The 14,904-nt window shown below is 46.2% G+C and overlaps 1 protein-coding gene across 1 annotated transcript; it reads left to right on the forward strand.

The window, feature by feature from the left end:
- The first annotated feature begins 789 nt into the window (after nucleotides 1-789).
- Nucleotides 790-13,046, forward strand: TNFSF4 (TNF superfamily member 4). The gene is made up of 3 exons (XM_053985733.1): nucleotides 790-987; nucleotides 6,835-6,877; nucleotides 10,164-13,046. Exons 1-3 carry the CDS (start codon nucleotides 790-792, stop codon nucleotides 10,511-10,513), a joined length of 591 nt encoding a protein of 196 aa, XP_053841708.1. The 3' UTR covers nucleotides 10,514-13,046.
- The last annotated feature ends 1,858 nt before the right edge of the window (nucleotides 13,047-14,904 follow it).

The following is a 14,904-nucleotide window of genomic DNA, read 5'->3' on the forward strand; positions in this document are numbered from 1 at the left end:
CACAGAGACCAGCCAAAGGCATCCCAAGGGACAGGCTTCCCTTTGGAGGCATTTTCTGGACTACAGGTTTCCAAGTGTGCAAAAGGGGAATTTGTTCTCAAACAGTTCTCAAGTTTCTCCTTCCTATGCTTTGCACAGCATCCCAAGGCTTTAAAACCGGAAGAAAAACGTGAAAAGGGAAGAGCCTGTTTTCTCTCCAATCCCTTATGCTATCCATGTGTCCCACATCCTTTCCTATTCATTGCTTCTGGGCAGAAAAGAGATTTCGGGAGCCTTATAAGATGCTAGAAGGGGAGAGAGGCAGCCCTGTAAACTCCCCACCTGAGGGTGAACAGAGTGGTGAGAGTTTTTACTGACAAAAGATTGAGTCAAGACAAGCACTGTCCACCCAACTCTTCGTTATTATTGGAAAGAACACACATCCACAGTTGAAGCTATGAAAGAGATAAACACCTCTCCTTTGAAAGGCCCTTACTCAAAACTGAACTGGGATGCAATAAATCAGCCCCCACATTCACACAGAAAACCAAAAAAAAAAAAAAATTAAAAAAAAAAAAAAAAGAAAGAAAAGAAAGAAAGGAAGGAAGGAAGGAAGGGGAAATTTAGATTAGTCACAAAGAAGTTCCCCCGCCTGCTTCTCTGTGCATAAAGCAATCTCCTGAAGGCACTGTCTTCACTTCACCTCCTGGGACGGGAGCTCACAGCCCCTGCTCCCCACGGGCTCCTGCCCTGCTCCTGGCCCTCCCCCAGGGCTGCTGCCAGAGGGCTGCGATGGAAGGGGGGGCTGCGATGGAAGGAGAGCCCGAGGCTGAGCCAGGGGCTGGGGAGCAGCTGGAGCACCAAAGGCAACGTGCAGAGGACGAGTGGAAGCTCTGGCAGGGAGGACAGGTCAGGAACACGCTGCACCTGGTCTCCGCCGTGGCTCAGTGGATTTTACTGCTTGCCTGCCTGATTTACCTGGGTCTACATTTTCTGCGGCCCTCGAAGGTAAGAACTCGTGTTCAACCCTCTGTCTGCTGGCCTGCAAAGCCAGCAATATGGGCTTATTTTCTTTTTTTTTTAAGAAAACAAAAAATCTTTTAAGTTTATCCCTATCCCTATTCAAGTTTTTAATCCCTTCTGTATGTAGTGCATTTTTAAAATTTATTTTATTTTTATTTTAATTGCCTGTCCTCAAAATGACATTCAGTGTTGCCAATGCAGGGTTGGAGCCCAAGTTTCCAGGACAGTGACTGTTCCAAGAATGCTCTTTTCACTGATCCCTGGGGAAGGGAGGTCTGACTCCCTCCCAGTCTTGCCCCTCCCTGCAGTGACTTGTGCGCATTTCCATTTAATTGAATAAGATCGAGTGCGTGAACGACAACCCAGTGTGCTCATAAACACCTCCTGGACTTTCAGAGTGTACTGAATGGCAAGCAGATGTGTGAGAAAGCAAGTCACCCTTGTGACAGCTCTAGCAAGACCTCCTGACACCTTTGGGTGCTCTCAGCCTGCCCATAAAGCAGGGTTAGGAGCAGTCGTCTCCTTCTGTGCCTGCCTGAGGAAGGCTGGGCTGCCCAGAGAGAGTTCTGTGTGCCCACAGCACCAGAGCAAGCAGGACAAATAACAGAAATGCTTGGGGCTCACAGTGCTCCAGAACAAGCTGCAGCAAATGCGTGTTTGCCTCTCTCACTGCTTGCAGGCTGCTGGATTGTCAACAACCTCTCACTGCTGCTTCAGAGCTGCTCGTGCAGCAGCAATTTCTCCTCCCACTCCTTCTCCAGGAGCTTTGCACCACTTTAAAGCTTGTTGTGCTTCGTTTTACCCGAGTTCATTCTTTCCTCTCACCCAGGCTCGGCACAGAAGCAAGCCAGGCATGTAACCGTGGCCTCATGCTCCAGGTCCTGTGCTGCTTAATGAAACCTTTGTGCTCTGCACAGCTTTCGCTGACTTGAGGCTCACTGTGGCTATTGAAATGCAGAATAACGATCCTGACAGCACTGAAAGACAGCACTTGTCATTCAGGTCAATCCTCTACTCCTTCCCCTACTTTGGGAGAGAGGTTTTGAGAACTTTGCAACCTTTGGGAAGTTGTGCTGTAAGGCAGCAGAGGACTGCAAGCAATCCCAGTGCTCAAGGGGCAGAAACCTCTCCCAGGTCACACTCTGGCCGTGAAGCCTCATGTTTCAGCATCTGGCTCTTCTGTAAAAATGCTCCTCTTCCAGAGGAGGATAGCAGGGCCTGGCATTGCTGCCTGGGAGCCTTACAAACCCAAGGGAGCAGCAGCAGGTGGGGGGGACACAGTACATGTGTGGAGCAACATTCCTCAACAGAAATAACTGAAACAGAGTGCTCGAGGGGCAGCAATGGCAACAGATGAGAAGCCCAGGTCCTGAGAATCACCAAAGGACCTTTTCAGTTTTAAACACTTGGTAACTACAGGGTTAGGACTATTATTTCTATTATTTTAACAGATAACCCTGGTGTCTTGTTTGGAGTGCCCTGCTCTGTGCAGGAGTGGTACATGGGGAGATTTCATTGCAGTGCAATCACAGGGCTCAGCTGGATAATCATGAACTGGCCAAATAAATGACTCCTGGAGAGGCAGCAGCACGGATCTGTCTTGACTTTTGGGGCAATTTAGGGATATTTATGGAAGTAGGGGCACAGCAGCGTGAGAGTGGCCCATGGGAATGAATGAGTGGCTCTCCCTATCCTTGGCAAGAGTCTCCTGCTCTCCAAGGTGCAGTGTCATGCTAACTTTATTTGCAAGGGAATAACTGGTTTTTTTTCACAGAGAGACCATATTTGATTCCTTTCAATTGTCCTTGTGGAAACATGGCTCTTAAAAAAAAGCCCTCCTGGACTGTTCTGTGAAAACAGAGCATAAATAATGTCATGGCACATCCTCAGTAGTCAGCATCTGCAGCCTAGACTTTGCTAACAAAAAGGGACAGTGATCTCATTTCTGTCATGATATCGCTTGGAGAACAAACCTCAGCTGAGATTTCCAAATGAGGAAGTTAAAAAAAAGTCAGTGATAGTCTGCTTTTGCATCTGCAATTCCCACCTCTGCTGGAATTGCCTTCTCTTGCCACACCTTTCCTCTTGCTTGGGAGGTAAAATCCCTGATCCTGGTGAGGAGAAGGTACAACCCACTTCCAGAGGACGGTCACCTGCCACCCGTGGGACAGCTCCACGCGTGATGACACAGGCAGTGCCCTCAATCAGCCTTCTGAGGTTTGCTTTGTGAGGTCCAAACTTATTCCTGAAACTGGTTCCAGGTGGCATGGTCCTGGACACAGTGTCCCAGCCAGGGGGAAGTCCCCTGTTCAGGGCAGGCAGAAAGGAAGGGTCTGTGTGTAAATGCCATGGGGAAACACGAGGCTGTCAGTAAGAAGCACCCTCGTGTCCTCAGCCCTCCTGGCACACTGTCCCACATTCCATGTGAAGGCAGAGCAGAGAAAGAGAGGTCACTCACTTTGCTGCGAGCTCCCAGAGCCCTTCCAGTGCCAGCAGCACATCGTGTGCTCAGCAGGATTTACCGGTGGGTACCTGCACAGTGCTTTGAGATCACACAACGACTGCAAGAGATGTGTGAAAGGCAATTTGCATTCGTGACAGTGGCGTTGATGTGAGTGGCTGGCCCAGGCTGCCAGTGTTGAATACACCCTGTCCATCAGTGGCCAGATCACGCAGATTCTGGCAGACCTTGTTTGACCCCAGACACGTGCTAAGTGCTTTGCTCTTGTCTTGTTGAGAAACTACCTGGAAATCCCGGCTGTGTGAGCCAGCAGAGAAATCCTGTGCACTCAGGAATAAGACCAAGCATGAGATTCGAGCTGAGGCAATGGAAAAGGGACGGTGGTGCCAAGGGAGACAGTTCGATGAAAGCTTGTGTTTGCCAGCGGCGTCCGGCCCTGCGGGCGCGGAGCAGCAGCCGTGGCAGCACTAGAGGGTGCCAGAGCAGACCTTTTCCAGCTCCAGCTCCCACCTGGGCCCCGGCACGGAGCGCTCCGAGCTCCCGCAGCCTTCCCCTGCCGCCCGCCTTGCCCCGAACGTGCCGTCTGCGCTCACTCCCTGCGCGGTCCCTGTGCCCCCGTGCCACCGAGCCCAAAGCCATGGAAGCCAGCCCAATCTCACCTCACGGGCACACCTTCTCCCTCAGGGAGCCTTTGCCACAGGTAAGGAGAAGAACACAGAGTGCTGAGCCCAAGATTCACTCTTTAATCAGGCGAAAGGCTGAAGATTTGCGGTTGGGTAAAGACTGCACATTTGGGTCTCCTGCGGTTATGACGAGAGACAAGTTGGAGATGCCAAGTTCAGGTTTAAAAATCCAACGCAGAAGCTTGGTGTTTTGCATATCTGGCCAGAAAGACACACACTTCTATATTTGCATTCACTTTCTCTGTTACATTCATAAATACAAATCACAGGGTCACAGAATGATTTAGGCTGGAAGGGACCGTGAAGAAAATCTCTTTCCAACCCCTCTGCCATAAGCAGAGAGGGACACCTTGCACTGTCACAGGCTGCTCCAAGCCCCTTCCAACCTGGCCGTGAACACTTCCAGGGATGGAACATCCACAGCTTCTCTGGGCAACCGGTGCCAATGCCTCACCACCAAAATTAGGAAGAAGTTCCTCCTAATATCTAACCTAAACCTGCCCTCTGTCATTTTAAAACCATTTCCCCCTCCATCACTACTGCAAGCCCTTGTCAAAAATTTCTCTCCAACTCTCCTACAGCCCCTTTAGGTACTTGTGAAAAATGCATATTTTATGATTGGCTTTTCACAATAGTTACAATGAATATTATATGTGTAATGTTGGAAAGTTAGGCTGTATTAATTCTCTCAAGTAGTGTGTTGAATGTATTTTTAGGTTATAACACATTGTTAAAATAGAAACCATACTATGTAAGATACTTTTTAACTAGCTCAAGAAAGAGATGAGATAATCAAGGAATTCTTTGCACAAAGATAACAATTACAGAAACCCCTAAATTTTCCAGAGGAGAGGAATTTATGGTTTTCCCTATCAACAGAAACGAACTTCTTCAAGCCTGACTTAGACTCGAAGGCACCTGGGAATTAACAGAAACTTTTTGACAAGTACCAGACGAATTTCTTGTTTTAAATAAAATATATGCATCATCATGAAGTGTTTTGTATATGCAACAGGCTCTTGCTTTTAAGGTGATTCCTTTGTTCACAAGGCATGCTTGTCGTGGCTTAAGTGCCCGAGAGCATCCGGACGTCTGTAATTCTTTGCTTTTTATTGTCTTGTAATTGTCCTAACTCTAAGTTTTTATTACTCTAATTGTATTACTGTTTTTATGACCATTTTATTATTATTAAACTTTAAAAATTTAAAAAACCAAGTGATTGGCGTCTTTCACATACTCAAAGGTGCTTTAAGTTCTCCCTAGTGCCTTCTCCTCTCCACACGGAACAGCCCCAACTCTCTCAGCCTGCCTTCGTAGCGGAGGTGCTCCAGTCCATTTTAAACCCATCCCAGTGCACTGAAGAGCCTCGGAGAGACCCACACATGCAGCAAGAGCCCGACCCAAAGTGCAGGGAGCCACAAGGGCAGAGGCACCTCCTGGTGCCCTGCAGGAGGGTGGCACAGCACGCCTGGCTCCTGCTCTGCCAGTCTGCCACGTGCTGCACGCCGGGCTCCCGCACAAAAGACTCTGCACCCCAAGGTCCTGAGGACATTTTTTTTTTTTTGGTGGGGTGATTTCTTAAAAGCTTTGTGTTAGGAATGAGAGATGGATGGGAATTTTGGTTTGGTTTATTTATTTATTTTTTGGTTTTTAGGTTACTGTTTATTATTTTTTTTATTAGAAGTTTTGTACGTTGTTTACATTTTAGATTTAGTGTATAAAGAGAAGGTATTAAAAGTTATAAGATTTATATAGATTTAATTTTTTTAAGTAAGATATAAGATCTAAAAGTAAGATAAAGTAAGATATAAGATATAATCTATATATATGATATATATATATATATATATTCAAGGTTTATATATATATAGGTCTCTATATATATATTCCAGGTCTGTATATATATAGATTCAAGGTTTTTTAATGTTTTAATTTTGTTTAATTAATTTTTAGAATTTTTTATTAATAATTAACTTTTTGTTCATGTAATATTTACACTGTGGTTTTTTTCAATTAATTATTTTGCCTTTTTAATATTGTAGAAAACTGAGTAGATGAAGAATATGAAGGAGATTAGATAATGTTTAAAATTTCTTATTTAGTTTTTCATTTCTTTTTATTTATATTTATTTATTTTATTTTAATATTTATTATTTTTATACGGGGTTTATTATTTATAAATACTTAATATATTTTATTTATATTTATTATATTTATATTTATTTAAAAACTTTAAAGTTTTTTTTTTGTGATGTTATATTATTATCTATTTTATATATTTGTAGATTTTAATTTATTTTAAAGTTTTGGAAATTTTTTTTCCTTAATGGATGAAGGTTATAAGTAGTGGGGTTTTTTGGCGATTAAGATATTTTAGGATAGGTAGAGAAATAATTTTCGTGTTTTCCTTGCTGCTCGCGCTGACTGGATGCACACACCAGTGTGGTTTTCTAAACAAAACAAGCCGGGGCGCTCTGGAGGGCTCAGCACTGGGCTGGAAGCCGTGCTGGCTGGGAACCAGGCTGAAAAGTAATATTCTGGAATAATGATAGGAGCTCGAGCCCACGTCAGAGGCGGCTGGCAGCTCTGCCCCTGCCGGGGGGGAACGGTCCTGGCAGGGAAATGAAAGCGGTCCTGGCAGGGAAATGCCCAGCCCGCTGCCTTAACGAGGATTTCTTTGTTTTCCAGACCCAGAGTGACAAAGTGCTGTGGACCCACATCCGCTACACAGGTGAGTCGTGGGCTGGGGGGACCCTGGGGGGACCCTTGATGACCCCCCAGCGCAGCATCCCCCCGTCGCACTGGGAGGGCTCCCCACCCTACCACAGTCCCCAGGGACCTCCGCGGCATCCTGTGAAATGAGCAGGGCTAACGCCTTTATTAATGTTCAGCTCTTTATTAAAAAGATCAGCTGGGCAGGGGGCTCAATGCAGAGCTCGCCCCCGCGGTTGTAGATTTCCCAGGCGGCCGAAAGGAAGGAGGCGTGCAGAGTCTGTCACTGGAATCCAGAACAACAGCTGTCCCCGCTCCTTCCCTGGTGGCAGCACCAGGATTCTCTCTGTTTTTCTGTCTCCTCTTCCCACAGCCTATTCTAGTCTAGTCTTGTAGGGATGGTGATGGGCAAAAGTCGATCGGGGGATGTGCTTCCCTCTTCTTCAGCTAGGGCATTTGTCTAGACCCCTCTGGTGTGTTTAGTTCTTTATTTAGGGGTGTCTTTATCTCCTAAAAATACTCCCATCATCCCAAAGGGGTTTTTTAATTTGCCTGTTAGTCCCAGAATGGCAGCGGGGGGGGGGGGGGGGGGGGAAGGCCAGTTATCTCCAGGTAGTTTAGAGAAAACAAACAGAGCAATTAGCTAATTAACATTTCGATATTGGTATCCAGCTAGAGTTAGTAATTGTTTCAGTGTTGCCATGGGAACTAGGCAGGCCCTGCCCGTGTTCCAGGAACACTGGGAACTTTGTCCATGACATCCTGTGGCCCCTAAAATACCCGAATGGCTCACGTGCCTGGTGCCACAGTGGTGGCTGTTTCTTCTGATGGAGCACAGGTGCCAGGAGAGCTGTCAGGGGAGAGGGGCCAAGCCTGCCCCAGTGCTGCAGGGGGACAAAATGAAACAAAATCTGGGTTTTCCCAGATTTTCCCTGAAAATCTGCGTGATCCCTGCAGCCCTCACCTATCTCCTAAATCACTCTTTCACTCTGTGAATGAACAAGAAAGGCATTTTTTGGCAATTTACTAAATGCACACGGCACGCTCTTGGGTTTTTCTGAAACGAGTCAATGGTTTCCTGATTTATGAAAAATGTAAATGATTTCCTCAGGAGGAGAGGGTGAGAGCACACCCTCTGCGTGGCAGCTACACTGGAGGTTTGTCTGATGTCACACCTCAAAGATAAAACCAATCAGTAAAACTACTAAAATAATACTGAAAATATTATTGACAGTTTTACTTTCAGTTAGGAGTGTGAGGCAGCAGGGAGTCTAACCTAATAGAAACTGTGAAAAACACCAATCACTTGCTTTTTAAAATTTTTAAAGTTTAATAATAATAAAATGGTTATAAAAATAGTAATACAATTAGAGTAATAAAAATTTAGAGTTAGGACAATTACAAGACAATAAAAAGCAAAGAATTACAGACGTCCGGATGCTCTCGGGCCCTTAAGCCACGACAAGCATGCCTTGGGAACAAAGGAATCACCTTAAAAGCAAGAGCCTGTTGCATATACAAAACACTTCATGATTATGCATATATTTTATTTAAAACAAGAAATTCGTCTGGTACTTGTCAAAAAGTTTCTGTTAATTCCCAGGCGCCTTTGAGTCTAAGTCAGGCTTGAAGAAGTTCATTTCTGTTGATAAGGAAAGCCATAAATTGCTCTCCTCTGGAAAATTTAGGGGTTTCTGTAATTGTTATCCTTGTGCGAAGAATTCCTTGATTATCCCATCTCTTTCTTGAGCTAGTTAAAAAGTATCTTACATAGTATAGTTTCTATTTTAACCTTGTGTTATAACCTAAAAATACATTCAACACACTACTTGAGAGAATTAATACAGCCTAACTTTCCAACATTACACATACAATATTCATTGTAACATTTGCGAAAAGCCAATCATAAAATATGCATTTTTCACAGAAACTCATGTTTTTCAGAGGAAAAGCTTGAGAAATGTGGCCCCAGCCCAGAGGGGCTGTGCTCCCTGCCTGGAGACCTTCTGGCTGCCCTGCTCCCAGGGGTTTCAGCTGGTGTGCTGAGAACGCAGGGGCACAGCAGAGAAACATGGCCAGCAGAGCCTGGGAACTGTTACTCTTCATTCCACCAGAAAACCTTTCTTGCCAAGTTCCAGTTTAATTTCTCCTTTTTCTACTCTGTATTAATTAGTTCCTTCTGCTTCTGTCTCTTTGCTGCTCTTTCATCTTGTTTTCTGGGAAAAAAAAAAAAAACAAAAAACCAAACAAAAAAAAACCCAAAAAAACAAAACAAAACAAAAAAACAAAAAAACAACAAACAAACAAAAAACCAAATCACCAAATTCTAAGAAAAGGGCTTATGTTACCAGTATCTGCATAGAAAGCACTTTTTGTCTTCCAGCTCTGGATGCTTCTTCATCTTATTTACTTTTTTACTTATTTACTATTTTACTTATTTACTTATTTACTTTGTCTTCATCTTATTTACTGTCTTAATTTTTCTGTTCTTTTTTATGAACCTTTTCTTTCTAAACCCACAGTGATGCTTTACTTGCTGTATTTTTCTGTAATTTAAGATACAGAGTAAGTAAAGAGTGCATAAATAAAAATCTGGAGGAGCAATCCATATAAAGCATGTGCCAAAAGGCACAGCTTAGTTGAGAGTGGTAATCTGTAAATTTCCATGGGAGATGATGTCTGGCTAGGGTAGATTATATTCTAGCTCTGGTCTGTTGGATTAAGCTTTTTTTTTTTTTTTACTTAGAGATGGGGTAACTGAGAGGTGTTTTGAAAATTTTTATTTTATTTTTAGTCTTATGTGAAGGGTGAGACAATTTACATTATAATTAGAAGTTAATTATTTCTTAATTACAATATATTAAAGGTGTTTCTTGGTTTATTAGTTTTTGTTACACTATGTTGTAAACGTTTTAAAGTGAATAATCTCAAATTAATCTGTGGGTTTTACTGCTATGTATTTTTCACAGTTTTATTTCTCTCAAGTATTTAGTCTTATTTGTAAGGCTATCTTTTGAAACTTGTTCTATTTCTTTCTCAACAATGTTTGTCTTATTCTATGGTATTTCTAAGTTAGTATTTTTTATTTCAGAGTTTGCATACGGATGTATACTACGTGAGCCTCTTGTTAGGCTTTGAGAATTCTCTGCAAATCTATTTCTCACATTGGTCTGCCCTGTTCTCTAGTTTACTCTCCCCTTTTTTTTCTATTTTTCAATCTTCCCTGCAGTCGGGTGGTGCAAACCAAGCCATTTCCCAGGAGACATTTGTCACCACGGGACCATCTTTGCTTCCTTCCACTCCAGGTGAAAGCGCGGAAGGAGCAGCCGTGAACCTCACTGCGGAATTAGGGCCCATCCAGGTCAGGAACGGCTCCATCCTGGTCCCCTGCGACGGCCTGTACCTCGTGTCCCTGAGGAGCTCCATCTTCCTGCAGAGGGCCGGCGTGGAGCTGAAGCTGTCCCTGCAGGTCACACAGAAGACCATCAGACATGTGCCGTGGGAGGAGACTTTCCAGGGCAATGAGAGCAGGGTGAACCTCAGCACAGTGCTCTACCTGTTCGAGCAGGACAGCATCACGCTGTGGACCAGCTCCAACGCCAACATCTCGGACCTGACCTTTAGCCTGGTGTTAGTAGGCGAGAACAAGTCCTAGCTGCAGGAGCTGAAGAGCAGCACGGAAAGCACAGCCTTCCCCACCGAGCTGTAGGTTTTCTACTTGTACAGGCAGGTTGCTCCAGAACCCCTCCGTGGGGCTGTGGAGGGCTCGGTGGGAGTGCAGATGAACCACAGGTTTTATATAGTGCATGCAGGATTCGCCTCTTTGGAGCTCTCTGCAGCTGATTTGCTACCCAGGATGGATCTTTCCAGCACTGGGGAAAGGGATGCGTGAAGCTCTTGAGAAGAACAGAAATGAAAACCAAAGAAAGTCACCCAAGCTTAGCTCATATTCGGAGAAACCCTGGGTTTCCCTATTTACTTAACAGTATGTGCATATAGTAGAAATGTGTTGTGTTTTTTCTCAAATAAAAGTCTGGTGAGTCAGGAAGATACCTCAAGTGTCTTGAAGCCCCTTGGAGTGGGAGAAGCACAAATCTGCCCAGCAAGATGGCAAAGAGGGAAGAGGCAGCAGGAGATGCCTTTGGAGCGAGCCAGATAAAGGCTGTGTGAGAGGGAAGGGCCGTGAGAGAAGGTGGTGTTTGGAAATGAGCTGACAGGACTGCACTGGGCAGCAGGAGCACTGGCTGTGGAGTTTTGGGGAGCAGCCTTTGAGAGCGGAGCCCCACTGGGGCTGTTCCAGCTGTCTGCAGACTACTGATGCCCATCTGCTGGGACATCCACCTCTTGAGATGTAAGGCCTCAGAGGAGAACCTCCTTCAAGCACGCACACGCTGGCTTGACCCAAAAGTGATCCAGGCACACAAAAAGTTGGGCAAACTTGTGGTGAGCTCTCTCTAACGGGCCAAGGGGAAGCTGCAGGTCTGCTGTGCAGCCTTTCCTCAGGGAGGACTAGGATGGTTCTCATGACTGCCCTTGGCTTTGTCCCACAGGTGTGCTCCAGAGGTTCCCAGGCACGGCCTCCACGGGGCACAGCACACCTGCCTGGCTGCTGCTGCAGTCAGACCTCTCTCAGTGACCCGGGGCTGCTCCTGCCTGCTCTCATTGCAGCTGCTGCAGACAGGTCCTGCCCATGCTGCAGGCAGCCCCTGACCCCAGCACAGCCAGCAGCTGGGGGGTTTTTGCTTGCAGCAAAGGCAGATTTTAACTACGTGTCAGTTTTTGACCTTGTGTCTCCCAAGGAACTCCATCAACGTTTCAGCGTGTCGCTGCTGGCTGCACACTCCAGTGACAAAAGTCTTCTGTCAGAAGTATTTATGTATTTAAATGATGGGCATAAGAATGTTACCCCAGATTGCTCAGAAACACTGGGAAGGGTTCAGAGCAGGTTGTCAGCACCAAACTCCTCTTTGAAAATGCTTCCAATGCTCTGGGCTGTTCCTGCTTTGCAGGACTGATGCACTCATGGCTGCGCACTCCAGCAGGCTCAGGTGCTACAGGCAACTAAGGACATTCTGCAGGCCTTGCAGAGCTTTCCTGGGCTTTAGGCTAAGGAGCTTCCCTACCTGGGCCAGGCCAGAGCCTCAGGGGAAACTGGCTGAAGCAGTCAACTCATGTAGTGCCAAGAAGCAGCTTCTCTCCCCTCAACTGAGAAGCTGTGGCTGACTTGCACCCACAGGATGCTCATCATTAAGGGATATTTTGGGCTTTTATCTCACCACCAGGGGAACTGAAGGCAGCTGCACCCTGCCCCGAGGCTGGGGATTGTCACTCCCCAGCAGAAGTGAGAACGTGTTTCTCTTCCTAAAAAATAATACATTTTTCCTTTGCAACATTTGGGCTTGTAGTGTCCCTTGGAGGCAGAGGCTGGTGGAGAACAGCTCTATTCAGCCAGGCCAGTGCACCCAGTGTTTAGGCCACCCCTTGAAGAAGCTTCAGAAATTTGCATTTTCCTACGCCCTTTGTACCATGGCAGAGGTTTCTTAAGTAAAAGGTTAAGATTCAACAAATAATTCTACAAGCTAAAATTTAAGTGCTTAATTCATTTTGTTAACTCAAGTGAACTCCAAAAATCTCCATTTCAAGTGCACCCAGGGTTTAGGCCACCCCTTGAAGCCAGGGCTGGGGAAGTGCAAGGCTGGACCAGGCAGTTGCTGACTACAGAGGGGCAGCACATTCTTTTTCCTGCGCTTCCAGTCACGGAAAGGAGACCTCGTGGTGTGTCCTCTGTGATGGATGAGTAATTGACTCTCACAATTAACAGACAAATATCATGAATATTGACAAATATCATGTATATATGTTAAGAAAAGTCTTATAGATTTATAGTTATGTTCTACGCCCTTGCGTTGTTACCAAGGGACAGCCGCGGTTGGGACATTTGGGAGGGTCGGCTTGTCACTATGGTGACATCTGACCTCCAGTCAGGATTTAAGGAAGTGATCTCCACCACTGGGCAGCGAAGAAGGAGTCGATGGACTTTGGGAGGGGCTAAAGGGTTAAAAGGCGAAGCCTCCGTTCTGTGCTTGAGCACACGGTGGGAAAAGTCCTCTGCTCCCAGCGCTGTAACATTTTCTCTATTCAGCCTTCTGTTGTATTTTTGATAAGGTTTAATAAACCTTTCTAAATTTCTGAAAGTGAGTAGCATTTTCTCAATCTCCCTTCCCACGAGGCCGTTTCACGGGACACAGCCATCAGCTGGGTCATGACTGACGCCTGGGTGTCCGGGCTGCCTCTCCCACTGCTGTGGTTTTGTGTCCCACATGCTGCTGCACAGGCTACAGAGCCGCTGTGTACTCCCTCCCTCCTCCCTCTCCTTTCCCATCTCTCCCGGCTCACGTGAAGGATGACGGAGCTGATGTGAGAGCCATGGCCAGCCCTGGGGGAGCAGCTGGCCTCGCTGCTCCCAGCGGAGAAGGAGCCACGCAGAGCAGAATGGGACGGAGGCCGCTTCTCCTGACACAAATGATGCTGGGAAACATCACAGTCCATTCACACCCGTGTGAGAATGACCTCATTTTCTACCACACATGGTTATCAGTAATAATGGCTAATAAAGCCTGTGGTTTTTCAGACACCATTGACATTTAGTCAGCCAGCCTGAGTCACAGCTATTGCCTGTCAGCTTCACTGGAGAGAAGGAGAAAGCCGAAGTGTGCTTGGCAAAGTGCAGCTGGCTGCTGCTGCTGCAGAGCCGGCGCTGCGCAGCTCAGGCAGCAGAAAACACAGGAATTTCCTTTCCTTATTCAACAATCAGGAAAGCATGACACAGACTCGAGCAGCCTCCTGCAGTAACTAGTTGGGAAGCTTTGACTTATGAGACTTTTCTCAGCAACATCTCGAACTTCAGAGCTGGTTTTGAGCTGGCAGTTGGTTCCTGTTTTCCAAGGGATCCAGACAAGCCCCAGAGATGCTTGCTTCCAACTCTGGGATAATAAGCAAATTGAGCAACACGCTCACTGAGGACTGGGAGGAGTTGGTGCCAGGCCAGAAAAGGACAGTGGTGAGCGTAGCAGAAGGATTTGTTTGCAGCCTTATATGTCCTAAGGCCAGGGAGGATCAGGAGGTTGTTTGCTCATTCTCCAAGTGGGTGAGGAAGGCAGTTAAGGGCTCCATTCTCCAAGTGGATGAGGAAGGCTGCTGAAGGCTCCGTTCTCCAAGCAGGTGAGTGAAGCTCTTAAGGAGCAGAGAGCTGAGCAAGCAGAGTGGAGGCCGGGGCACATCTCCCCATGGAGATGCCAGTGAGGCAACTTTCTGACAGCTGTTCAGCATCCCAGGGCAGAACACGCCCCACACGCTGTGCTGGGAGAGGCTCCCTGTGCCCGCTGCACCGGGAAGGAGGAGCCCGAGGACAAGAAAACCCCCAGGCCAGGGCAGGAGGGGACAGTGGGGCTGGCTGACCTGTCCCAGGGCAGCAAGGATGCCAGGCACAGAGCCCAGGCAAGCACAGGGAAGGAGAGCTCAGGGGAGATGTGAAGCTGCTAGGGGTCCATGGACTGACTGTCCTTAGGACTTTAGGAATGTAGGAGAGTCGGAAGGCAGGACTAAAGGAGTGTTTCTCCTGTGAGCTCACTCTCAGTGAACCAAACCTCTGCAAACAGCCCAGCACAGCCACTGCCTCATCGAAGAGCCACTTCCTCCTTGTGAAAAATGCATATTTTATGATTGGCTTTTCACAATAGTTACAATGAATATTATATGTGTAATGTTGGAAAGTTAGGCTGTATTAATTCTCTCAAGTAGTGTGTGTTGAATGTATTTTTAGGTTATAACACAATGTTAAAATAGAAACTATACTATGTAAGATACTTTTTAACTAGCTCAAGAAAGAGATGAGATAATCAAGGAATTCTTTGCACAAAGATAACAATTACAGAAACCCCTAAATTTTCCAGAGGAGAGGAATTTATGGTTTTCCTTATCAACAGAAACGAACTTCTTCAAGCCTGACTTAGACTCGAAGGCGCCTGGGGATTAACAGAAACTTTT

The sequence above is a fragment of the Vidua macroura genome, chromosome 9 (genome assembly GCF_024509145.1).
Source record: "Vidua macroura isolate BioBank_ID:100142 chromosome 9, ASM2450914v1, whole genome shotgun sequence".
NCBI classification, from domain to species: Eukaryota; Metazoa; Chordata; class Aves; order Passeriformes; family Viduidae; genus Vidua; species Vidua macroura.